Here is a 13,256-nt window from a genome sequence, read left to right on the forward strand (position 1 = left end):
AATGGGTTTGTGTTTGATAAATAGACTAGCAGAATCAAAATCCCAAAGAGTGTATGCCAACATTATCAATACTCTAGTTCTCTTTCCTTTGTTAAATTCCAAGAAGCCTCAAGTTACTTTGTAAATTAACTTCATCTTAAATTACAGAAAATTGTAAAAATCACAGTGAACAGTGAATAAATCAATCTTTCAAAAATAGATGAAAAAAATCTCATTTATATAAGCTTCAATTTGTATACAAGAGAACAAAACTACATTGTCTTCAAGAAGGTGAAGTGTAGGATCTTTCAGAATGCTAAATCTGGATTTATTTACTCACTCTTCTTACAGGAGCAACTGTAGGATGATCCAAAGAACCACCCTAAACAGGAATAAGGCCCAAGAAATATTGTCTGCCCTGCCCACTATTAAAATAGAAATCTCAAAGACCTGCATCAAACTAATGTTTTGCATTGGAAGTCAGACTATTCCATAATGTATTTCAATAACTTTTAAGTGATAATCTCAAGTTTCTTTTTCAAACATCTTAAGTTAAAATATGGTATAGTACAAGCTACATGTATGCTTCTGGCATACCATCCCACTAATTTTGAATGCTCAGAAATAATTCCATCATTTCTGTGATGCTGAACCAAGCTGCTTGGCTACTGCTCTCACCATAGCTCTTAATTCATGAGAGTCAGTCCCACCCTGTATGAATGTACTAATGAATTTGATCCTCAAGTCACAAGGCAAAACCTTTCCCAGTAAAACCAACACTTGGCATTTAAAGGAGTGAACAGTAACAACCCATTATTTTAAAGCTTTTGAGTTTGTATAAGAATTGGGAAACCTACAGAGCAATTCATTATGACAGGTAAGTGAAAAGAGCCTTGTTTTGTTCATTTTTCTCCTGCACTCAGCCACTTACAACCTTCTAAGATGTTAGATTCCTCCAAAAAAAACCCAACAAAATTACATGTGAGAAATAACCTTGTCTTTGGAAGACCATCCCACAAACTTGGCTGGCTTGTGTGCTAGTGCAAGCTGCTGTCTCCCACCTTATCATACATTTCTATCCTAACGAAACATAAAAGAACAAGTGAAAAGAGTCCTGCCCAAGGTTGCCAGCAGTACCATTCCAGTGTCCAGCTTTCTAAAAGGTATGGCAAGAACCAGGTCTGAAGAGATCAGTCACCTGATCTCTTGCACTATTTTCCCCATTCAGTCACCTGATCTCTTGCACTATATTTTCATAAATATGCTCTCGTCCTTAATTGAAACAATACAACTTTGCTCAGTAAACCCTTGAAGCAACAATCAGGTTTCTTTTTCCTCTTCATAGAGGTATTTTGATTTGCATATTTGGATTTATGCTTCTGAAATGAATGTTACATCATTCTCAAATGAACAGTTACTCTTTTTAGGATTATTTCCATACTCTGTACAGTTTAAGCACATTCTCCAGATTTTCAAGAGAGATGTAAGGAAGTGGGTAAGTATTCCATGTTTTCTACTGATTTTTCTCCCCAGATGAGTTTCTAGTCTAAGCACATACAGATTCCAATGAAGATCTATAAATCTCTTAAAAAATCCTGTCAGAACAAGATTTATGAAAATGCCCTGTCCTTGGTACTCTCTAACCCAATTAAAAACTCCTAGTTGATTGTTTTGTTTCAAAATACTCCAGTCTAAAAATACTGTGGTAAACAAACAGCAGTGAGCCACAGATCGTTAGCTGGGAATTGGTATATAATATTCATCTAAGTAGATTGAGATGAAATGCAATATAATTCCTTGTTTAAGTAGGAAAAAGGTTCTATAGTTTTTGTTATGCTGGTCTTTGTTTTGGGGTTTTTGGTTGGTTTGTTTGGTTTTTTCCACAGGATACAAAGCTTGTTCAACGACATCCAAAAAATGCCTAAGGGCAGAAATGACAGTGCCAGAGTTTCCCCTATGCTCAGAATGTTTGTCACAACAAAATATATTTAGCTTATCCGTCATAAATATTTGTCTATGGTGTAAAAACACAAGTTTGACTATCATAAATTTTTGTTTCAATTGCCAGACACAGAAAGACATCTCTCTTTGGCTTACTGTTCTTGTATTTTTTTGTCAGGAATGACACAATTGATTTGAATTACATGCATTCAGATTACAAATTCATTAACTACTCTATCAAGCTTTAATAACAGCTCTCTCATTAAATATTTACCATTATAAAGGTCTTACCTCAAAAATTTCAAAGCCATAGATGTCCAGCACACCCATTACCTTCTTTCTTACTTTTGTTTGGGCCTTAAAAAAAATTAAAGCTTGAATCAGTCATCTGTATATTGCATACTTGAGAATCAAGAAAATTAATGTATCTCATAAGTAGGCTGTCAAATTCTGTAAACTAAAATATTAAGTATGGTTTCCCAAAATGCACTTAACATGAATATTTATTTTTATAAGCTTAAAAAGAGAGCAGAGAGCAATTTGTTGGGTGTGATATAGTTACTCATGTGTAGCAGTGTACAACTAAGAAAAATGAAATTGGTAAACACAGTTTTATTGTCCACTTTAATTTAAAGGATTCCTATTGATTTTTTTGAGGCACAAAGTGACAATACCTTTATGCTCTCATTGATCCTGGTAACAAGCCAAGAGAACAGTCGACTGTATAAATTCTTAGCCAGAGCATCACGGGCATAATAAGCCTAAACAGAGGAAAGAAGAAAAATGTTATAAGTGGTGAGACATACCAAATCTTTTTCTGTTACTGACATGTCTTAAAGGTGCTATGAATTGAATAAGACCAGCATAGGCAGCCGTGGCTCTGCCTAAGCAGGCACAGGAGCCAGACCAGGGGTGCCAGGACACTCAGGCAGCAGCAGTGGCTTTCTGGTGCATTCCTTTGCCTTCCTGGCCATGGGCTGGCTGAAATAGCAGCCACAATCAGGGCCCTTCAAATCCCTTCCTGCTCTTCCAGATACTCTCTAAAGACTCACATCCCCCACCCTAATCCTAAGCAAAGGGACTTGAGCAGCTGCATCTAGAGAAACCACATTCCTGATGAGACACAGGTGGGAATCTCCCTGGCTCTGCAGCCTTGCAGGAAGATAAATTCACACTGGCAGCAAAGGTTTCTCAGCAGCCCCGGGCATAAAACTCATATGAAATTACAGCAGTTGCCCTAAATGAAAAGAGTCTGCCAGAACACTTGTAGCATGTACTTTGTGCAGGACTTTGTTTTTTCATTCTCTGCATCGTTCTCCTCTCTCTCATCTTTTGGAGGTAATTCACACATGAAAACAAAACATCCAGTATATCTGAACACGTAGAAACTGCTGAAGGAAAAACACACTTATGCTTGTGATTTATTCAGTATGCCTTATTAGTTGCAGGTTTTTTATTTGAGCAGCAATAATTTAGTAATGTAGAATAAATTGTCACTTAAAATGACTCTTTGCCATAAAATCAGGAGCTCTTTTTACCTGAGCCACATTTAGTGTTGTTGAAACTTTCTCTTGTTTGGCTTCCACCGTCCGGAAGCTGAAAGCTCTCTCCAAGACCGACTGGTCTATACCTGTCAACTCGCAGATTTCCTTGAGTTCTAGCACGAGAAACCAAAGTATAAATAAAATTAATCCTTCCATATCATTGCTATTTCTTCCCCAATAGCTTTAAAGTAGTGTAGCATTTTCCCAAAAATGGTGCTCTTCAATGGTAGTGTCACATTCTCTCCCCACTACCCTGCCAAGCAAAGTTTTTAAAAATATGCACAGCACAAGGAAACAGAGCCACTGGTTTTGAAAGTACTTTCTATCTAGATATATTTTGTGAAGAAAATTTTCCTCCATTTATCACAGACTGCTTTTCATGATGAAAAACTTTCAAATGAAAATAAATGAACTTTCAAAATGTATCAACTGCAAAAACATCACCAAACGAATCTGACATTACAGGCAGAGATAGTCACTGCAAAAGAACAAAAAGGCTTCACTGCAGAAAAACCAAGCAGCAGAAACAGATATGCACAGTACCATCTAACATTTCAGAAGAAAGTGTTAATAAAGTAGGAAGAAAAAAAAAGAGAAAAGAATAATTTTTGGAATTTCAAACAGAGCAATCAAAACTGCACAGAATTCAACCTGGTTTTGCCTGAGGGTGAGCTCTGGAAACAATCTAATTCATATGTAAGGATATTGTATGTCTGCAGAAATGATAAAATTAATAATGACTTCAGACAAATTAGTGGTTCACCCCCCAATCACTAATCTCATCTTACCATTTTTATCCTTGATTTTACTTTCATCTAGTCCATTTGCACGAGATTCAGGCTTAAATTCAATATTCCCTAATTTCAGAACGGCTGCCACTACTTCAAAAACCGACTGTGTTTCATCATCCATAAACCCAACAATCTGCATTGCATTCTGGAAAGGGGACAGAAAAAATTACGTGATAAAAGTATCTACATTTAAACAGATCATACTTGGAAAACTCACCATTTATCTGCATTAGCATAACTTAGAAAGAAATGTTTTATGAACACTTTCGCTACTAGAGCTACATGGTGCGATTCCTATGCTTAGAGAAGTAAGGTTTTTAATACAAAAGACAGGTTAAAGGACATGTGATAATGGAGCTGGCATTCAGTCCAGTCCACTTCTAGGATTCATTCAGTATATGGGATTCTAAAGTGCAGTACTTTTTTTAGCCACTTAGTTTATAACCCAACTCAGTATTTCACAGTCAAATGAACAGGTACTCCTGTCTTCTCAGAACAGTAACCTTTAAAATCTAAATTTGCATATAATGGATAACAAGGTCCTGTATTCATCTTGTCCCTGTGTACAATCAAGCAAAACCAGGACAGTAACATCATCTTGAGAATCATCCCAGCTGTTTTTATTTTGACTTGGTCAGCATCACCTGGTTCATGAAGCTCAGTCACTGCAATCATAACCTACTACACTACTTTCCCCATGATCTGACCACAGGGTCTGGGCTTTTTATCAAATTGGGGGTTTTGGGGGCGTGGGAGTGATTTTTTTTATTTATTCCCACAAGAATACTCTGCAAAATTCAGTCTTTCATATTTTCAAGTAGTAGCTGAGCTTCCCTGTGCAAAGACACTCTGCCTGTGCACAAGAAGTGCCAGTACTGAGAAAAGACAGGGCTCCCAGCCCAGCCCTGCACAAATGGACAGACCAAGGGGCATAAGAGCTCTCCATCAATGTTGAGTGCACAGCCAACCCCTCTTACTTCCTACCCTGACTGTTCTGAAGTTTGCAGCATCATCCACTCCATTCACTTTGGCAGAATCAAGGCCCAGGTAGTTGTATCTGCTGAAGTCCCTCTCCAGTTTGAGCTTGCCTAATAAATCAAATAAAAAATATCATTAGTAACGGCATTCCTGCTAGTGTCAATTTTATCCAAGAACCAGGACTGGCAGGAACTATTATTGGACTAAATTTTCTTCAAGGATCTTTTAATTATAAGCCTTCTGAATAAGAACAGGCTTTCTTATTTGTTTATAATACACTGCAAAGTCATTTCTGATTCAGGTATCTGGATAATATCAAAGCATTTGCTGACTTCAGGTATTACTATTGCCACTACCACCAAAAATTTTAAAGAATGAATCAATATCGCATTTCCCACAAAAGAAGATGGATATGGAACAGCACATTAATATCCAGAACACTTGTATCTGAGCAAGGCACAAGAGCCACACTTACAGAGAAACTCTTCTGATGCACCAGACAGTATCTGATAGAAAATGTGGAAGTTTCTTTCACCTCTTGGCTGCTTAACAACACGAGACTTCTCTAGCAGATCTAAACAAGCAAACAAAATTTCACAGGTCAGGGACAGACTGCTGGAGCAAAACCCTTTAAAATGAATATAATCCCCCATAATTTTCTACTTCATTGCTTTATATAATCAGCAGCAGATTAGAAGATGATAAACCTCATTATAGTATATCACATTAGTACATGTATCTCAAACATTTCTTTGAGCAAGTGGCAAGCCCAGTGCACTCGTAAATGCTGCAGTCTATGAGCTGCAAAGAGAACTCAGGTCAGGGAGGCAATGTGTTCAAAAAATGTCAACCAATTTACAATATCACCACAAAATTCAGATTTGGTGAGGTGACTGTATGGATGAGGGTGTGAAATGTTATGGCTAAGCACATGAAAGATGGGTAAATGAAAAGGAGACATCAAATAAAGAAAGTATTTAACCTGAATAATCATGCAGCACTTAGTGATCCTCAGGTACATCAGGCTATGAAATAATTCCCAATGGGACTGACAGAAGCTCCATCCTAACATACTTAAAGTGAAATGGAAAAGCAGCACTTTGAAAAGCATCACTGCACTGATGGAGCAGCTTGACAGAAGATTGCTTCATCCACTGCTCTTAGTGACAGGCACATTTCTAAGCCTTCCATAAGCATAGAAATCCAGGCAGGCAACATAAGGAGACTGACTTGTAACACATTGCAACCACTTCAGACTCAACATCATATTTCCCATGGAGGTGGCAATTCAGAGGTTGTTCAGCCTGTACTGCACTGGAAGGCTGTGGTTCACAACATACCAGGAGAGGGAATAGGGAGGCATTAAGAGAACCTCTGGACAGGTTCAATGTCACTTGCTGTTTTTGTACAAAAAAATATAGGTTTTCTTCTTTTCTCACTGGCACACAAGGGCTCAACATAATTTTTCCAGATAGCAAACACACAGTTCCCAGTGTACAGTTTTTCTCTTAAGCTACATGTATTCAGTGATATGGAGACAGAGACATTAAATGCCTGATTCCAAGTGCACAGCAGAGTTCCCTCATGCACCTACCATAACTGGGGGTTAAGCTCTCTAAGCTGTGTCCATGCAAGACGAAAGCTTCCAAAGGGAACTATCACATCTCAAATGTCACTCCTCAGAAGAGCATCCACAAAGTGAGATGAGGTCTCACAAAGGTAAGACACAGGGAACACCAAGTCAATTAAGGGTACATAGGGTTGTTAAACACTTCCCCTGCTGGGCTACTGTAATACCAGATGTGTATTCTATTATACCTTTCCTCAGGTTTCTATTTCTGCTGAAATGAGCCTGTTTAGTCTCAGTAATCTGGAAAGTCAGAGGTGGTGCTCAGGTCAGCAGTGTTTGTGCTGCAACTCCCCACCCCAGTTGTGGTGCCCCTGTCACAGCAGGGCTTAGCCCTGGGGCTCCCTCTGTAAAGAGAGTGCAATAGAGCATATTCCTATTTTTGCTACCTACAGGCATTGTGTGCTGCTTGTGATGCCTCCTGTAATTACCTAAGCTTACATCCCTTCTCATGGAATAGGAACTAAAGACCAAACTTCAATCCACAAAACGATACAAGTCTTCAGAGTCCCTCCTCCACATAAACCACAGCAAGTCAGATTCAAAAATTACTTTCTGCTCTAATAATTAGCCAGTAACAACAATGACAAAACTCAGACAGTATTAATTGTCTTCTGATTAGCTTATAGTAGAACAAGTTTCTAATATTTTACAGGCCAGCTGAACTATGTTATTCCATAAACATGCAATTGCCTGAGAGAGCAACTGCAACCAGCACAGCAAACGACAGTGAACAGAGTTCCTAAACAACCCGAATGTCTGTATGAGGAGAAATACATCTTTCCCATCTAATGCACTGTGTGAACACATCAGGCCTTTTACCTTTGTTTGAATAGATATTTGTTTTTATAACTTAACAACCCTACAGTGTCTTTCCTTCCAAAGAGGGTCCTGTCCAGCACCTGGAAGTTTTGCATATTAAGAGACAAAGCACACCCAAGCAAGTGCTGCCACATAATACCAGCAGCTCATTTTTACAGAGGCAGGTTACAGATTCTCACTTTTGCCTTTTCTGTTTTATTGGCATATTTTTTTTTCTTTAAACACAGCTGATTAACTTCCGATGGTTGATGCTATGTTGGAAAGGCAAGATCAGAAGGTATTGTTCTCACCAGCAGACTACTGTGCAACCTCTCTACTTCTTACTTCCGCTGAGCCTGGGGCTCCCCTTCTTGATCTGTGCTTCTAACTCAGAGTTATCCTAGTTAGTTAGCCTAAGTATGGGATAGATGATCCTCTCTAGTTTTTAATTCATAATTCATGGAAAGACAAGGTGAATGGCACGCAGTTCAGAGCTGAGCTGGCTGTTAAGGTTTTCCAGTCCAGTGTTGGAACAGATCACAGCCAAATTTAATCTCAAAAAAATAAACAACTTCAGCTCCCGCAGTGGCTACACACACTTCAGGAAATGGCTGTATTCTCAAAGGATATTGAGGCAATGTGGTTTGGCTTACTTGGATTTAAAAATATTCTGCCTATAAATTTACACAAATGCTGTCATAAAAGCTCAGCTACATATCCTGACAAAATATTGTATGTAAGCCTTCTAATTACAGGCATGCCTTCAGCAGATTTAACAAACAGGTTCTTGAAGATATGTGAAATTAGTTATGTTAGAAGAATAACTGTCTTGGGTTTTTGGGCACAGTTTATTTTACTTATATATTTTCAAAAGCAGCAAAGTTAACTAATTAACAGCCAGCTTTCTAAAGTCCTAGCATTCAATATTCTGTCAGCTTTTGTAATTGTGGAAAAAATCTCCAGAAAGCAGTTACTGACAGAAGATCAGGTATTTTCCTTAACAAAGCAGCTCTTTTTAAAGTTTTTTTTTTAAAGCTGCATGCAGTGTTTTTTTTCCTTATCTGTCTATTCACATACAGACTGAAATCAGACTTTCAGGACAGATCCAGACCATCTGCCCTACTCTTCAGAAAACTTCTTCCCTTTGTTTGCCTTAATCAGCATTTTAATAAATCAACCAAATATATCTTCCTTAAAGCAACCAGTACACTACCAGTAACTTTTGTGTTAACTCCTGCATGATTACAAATTCCGTGGATGAAAACGTTCAAAAAAAGAAAGCACAAAGACACATCAGATTGCTGCACGTGCCCACTTGGTAATTCTGTTGACAGTGGCATGTGTGGACAGATGGTGCTTATCCATATGAAAATCCACAGAACCCAAACCCCTCAAACTCACTCTCTATTACATTTTGTTACACAGTCTGTATGAATTATGTATCAGGACTATAGAGAATTATCAGGAGAAAACATTTAGGTATTCCTTCTGCATTACCTAATAATGTTTCTGGCTTGAATGGAAATGTTTAATGTGCTGCATGTATCAAAGCAACTGTAAAAATTAAATTGCTTTGGAAAAGTACAACCTTGGGAACACTTCTTAAATCATACTGTCTGAATACCCACCGATTCCAATGACTCCAAATCCAGCTACCTGTCTTAGGTTCTGAAAATTATTTGTTATTCCTAGATAACACTTGCTTAAATGCAAGAGATGTGTGTAAGCATCCTGCTAAACCATTTGACTGAACGTGAAAGGAAACAAAAAAGAAGCTGCGTACTTCTGCAAACTCTAATGTACAATTTTACACAAATTCTTTTTGCATACTTGACCCATGAACTTGACTGATGCAGAAAAACGTAGGATATTTTTACTTCTCTAAATATACTAGAAATTAAATCAACATTCAAGAAAGGAATAAGTAAACACTAAAACGAAAAAAAATGACACTACCTTGGTACATTTTAAATAATCCAGGAAAAGTTTATTTTAGTCATAGTCTCTTCAGCTGGCCATGACCAAGGACCCTTTTAGCAATTCAACCAAAGTTACAGAACATGTTCTAATCATGGAAATCTCTCTCTCCAGTCTCATTATGTTAAATTATGTTTTCTGTTTTCCTACCTTGATTGTCAACAGTGTCATCAAAAAAAGTTACTGATGAAAAAATACAGATTTCTCAGGCATTTTTCCCTATTATTCCCACCAAGTTTATAACAGTGATTTCTCAAATTGATTGATCCATAACTGCCTGAAACAAAAGCTACTATCTGGGCAGTATGTGCACTGACAATGACTGTACAATTTAAAGAGTGTTAAATCTTCATTGCTCAAGGGATAAATGATATTTAAAAACGAGCTAAACAAAATGTTTTATATATTTTGATTTTATAAACTCTTCTAATTTAGGCAAAACAATTGCCTAAACAATGGCAACCATGGTAATGGGAACAACAAGAGAGATGTTGAAACAAGTCAGGATTACCAGAAAAAGCCCCCACAAGAATGGGTATCTCGTCCCATAAAGTCTAAATGTCACATTTCTGCAATATTTCTCTAAGCAAAGCTTACTAAAAGCAAACATGTAACTAAAATCAACAGCCTGAGCTGTTGATTTCTCATAAGTGGGTAATTACTTTTGACTTTTAAAATGAACAAACAAGTCATAAAGAACAAGTTGCAAAGTTATCACTTTTCTAACTTAAAAAACGTTGTTGCCTTAGATAGACACCACAGGTTTCTTTCATGCTGCTATTGAAAAAGATGGCAAAACAAGACCCTTAATCACTTGTTATCTGGACTCTAAGGACACTCTACTGGCTAAAAATGGCTTTTCCAAAGCAAGCATTGCATATACTGTACTTCACAACCTGCACCACTGTTGTCTTCTAGTTAATCATTAAATCACTGAAGAGCTTAAGCAGATTAGGAAAGATCACCTCGTACTGAAATCTAGACATCCTTCAGCAGGAAATTCTAGGTGAAATACAAAAATTTCAGACCTACAAAAAATCTGGGAAAGATATTGTAAGATCTGTACTTTTCAAAAGGTCTAAACAACTATAAGTGTGAAACATTTTGGGCAGTACTATGCAAAGCCACTTCAACCATAAAATTTAGTGTACACAAAGCCAGTCACAGAACTAACTAATCAAATGCACACACAAACACTGCCTTAAGAACAAAACAGATGGAGCATCTGTGGACAGAGTCACATTTTAGAGCTGAACAAGCTATTGCAATTAGCACCTATTACTTCAAAACCAAATGTACCTATTTTTACATAAAATATATATTATTCTGTAATTACAAGTGGAAAAGAAACTATTGTTCTTCTTTTCCCTGCTCTCATCTTCACCAATAGCATAGTTATAACAAATGGAAAACTAAGAATAGTATTGATCTTTTCTGTAATTTATTCCCACAATATTACACCCAGTTGAAAGCAACACTCCAACTGCTTTCTCTCACAAGTGTTCCGGAAGAAAAAAAAACCTCTGAGCACGTAGGTGCTCACAAGACTGTCCACTTCAACAGCAGCAACCATAAACACCTCATAGGAGGGCAGAAAGAGCAGATACACCCCGTTCAGAGAGAGAAAATGTAAATGCCTGTTTGTAGGTGCCTTTTAAAGCAGCAACATATTTTTAAGTGGGCACAGGTGTTTGTTACTAAACAGTGATGGGATGCCCACAGTCCCAGGCAACAACACAGCAAAGGTTTAGTGTTCAGCAATTCCCACAAGAATAATTTGGACTTCCTAACCCCACGCACTTGAAAAGGGGCACCCACGAATGGATGGGCTGGCTGTTATTTTGCACCAGGACTGTGCACCTCACCTTACACAGACCCGGCAACTCCCACCCATTAGGAAAACAAGCTTCAAACAAAACTACCAAAAAGGGAAGACTAACAACTTGGCCTTAACCACATTACTTGCTCAGCCTTCTTCACCCTACTGCTCACTCCACACCTGCTGCTGTGGCATCAAACAAGTACAATACTGCTACCTGAAATAATTTTTATTTTGTAGTCTAAGGGGAAGAATATTCCTGATTGAAGTAAAACATTTTAAGTTTGCATAAATCACGTTCACCTCTAACTTTCCAGACCCAGTTTCTTTTCATGACTGTACACCATGGTACAATAATATACCAATTTCCCTGGAAACAGCGCAGTCAGAAGCTCCAAGCAGTCATGTAAAATACATTTAAATGAGGCTGTACATATATCACACTGTTCAAACAAAATTATCTTCAGTTTGGGCACATACCAGTTCTGACTTTATGGCTGCTACAAATCCCTTCCATTTTAGTATTTCCATTTTGATTTAAAAGATTTACCTTCCATTTATGGCATATTAAACGTTTTGGTTCTATCAGCTCCTGCTGTAGCCAATGGACATTTTCATTGCCAGCCAACTGGATAGGACAGAAGTGCAGTGTGCACTGACATGATGATTTTATCCCCTGACTCCACCTGTGAAAGGTTCACTCACAGGTTAACCTCTCTCATTAAGATGTAAGAACTCATTGAAGGGCATCAGGAGAATGGTCCAAGGGAAGGTCTCAAGTACTATCACCCAATGCATGAAGGGTCACCACAGGCAGAATGACCAGCCTTTCACACAGCTGCACAGCATGCCAGAGTAGGACAGAACAGGCCATTTCAAACAAGACCTTTCAGCCTAATGGGTCTCGGCTTATCTTCACCAGTCTGATAAATTTAGTAGCTTATCTTCATTACCACACTTGCCATCAAAATAAAGTAGATGTTCACCATGTCTGCTTCAAGTTACTCACAGTATGAAACATAGCTTGGTGACATAGGTTGTGCCCCAAAAAAGCCCACTAACTTAATTGATATTTGGCAATCAAGCTTGTCAGAAACAACTATTAAAGTTTAACCAAAACATTATGATGTCATCTTCACATCATATTAACACCAAACCAACAGACAAACAGAAATCAAAGAAAATTTATTAATACTTTCATAATAATAATTTCCCTTTTAAGGATAGGAAACTTCAGCATTACTTGACTTCATGCTTGATGAATTATGAAGACAAATCCTGACTGACTTAAACCAGAGTAAATTCTAAGTGGTATAGAAGAATTTAGGCTCTCAATATCTTCAGAACCGTGATGCCTCATAGAAACAGAAACAATTGTGTTGCAATGCCAAGGCAGGACAACCAAATTGCTTTGAAACTGTAGAGAATTTAAACTTTCTTTTAAAGAGAGGGATGGATGGACTATCAAATTTTGCAAACATTAAATAAAGATGAGATATATTAACATGCAGCTACTGGAACTCAGTATTTATCTGTGACATACCATGTCAAGTATGGAGCACTTCATAGTTCAACAAATAACACCTTTTCTACAACAGGGCTTACGCATCAGGTCTTTATTTTTAAATTGAAATTCATTTTCTTGCTATGAGATATTTATTAAATATAAAAAGACAGAAAGAATGCCTAAAATAGGCATCTTTTAGAAAGATCACATCATTACAATTAATGTAATGTTATAATTAAACCATGCAAAGATTTATAGGGCAGATAAACTACAGAGCAACTATTTGGATCTC

The 13,256-nt window shown here is 37.6% G+C and overlaps 1 protein-coding gene across 3 annotated transcripts in view; it reads right to left on the minus strand.

Annotated features, from left to right (window-relative positions):
- MYO1B (myosin IB) overlaps nucleotides 1–13,256 on the minus strand; it is a 109,124-nt gene that overhangs the window by 36,185 nt on the left and 59,683 nt on the right. For all 3 annotated transcript variants that reach the window (XM_071561608.1, XM_071561607.1, XM_071561606.1), the window contains exons 8-13: nucleotides 5,709–5,807; nucleotides 5,240–5,343; nucleotides 4,253–4,400; nucleotides 3,459–3,577; nucleotides 2,595–2,681; nucleotides 2,212–2,277 (exon numbers count right to left, since the gene is read on the minus strand). In XM_071561608.1, coding sequence (XP_071417709.1) covers nucleotides 2,212–2,277; nucleotides 2,595–2,681; nucleotides 3,459–3,577; nucleotides 4,253–4,400; nucleotides 5,240–5,343; nucleotides 5,709–5,807 — 623 coding nt within the window. The remainder of the gene's footprint in view (nucleotides 1–2,211; nucleotides 2,278–2,594; nucleotides 2,682–3,458; nucleotides 3,578–4,252; nucleotides 4,401–5,239; nucleotides 5,344–5,708; nucleotides 5,808–13,256) is intronic.

Source organism: Pithys albifrons, chromosome 8 (assembly GCF_047495875.1).
Source record: "Pithys albifrons albifrons isolate INPA30051 chromosome 8, PitAlb_v1, whole genome shotgun sequence".
In the NCBI taxonomy this organism is placed as follows: domain Eukaryota; kingdom Metazoa; phylum Chordata; class Aves; order Passeriformes; family Thamnophilidae; genus Pithys; species Pithys albifrons.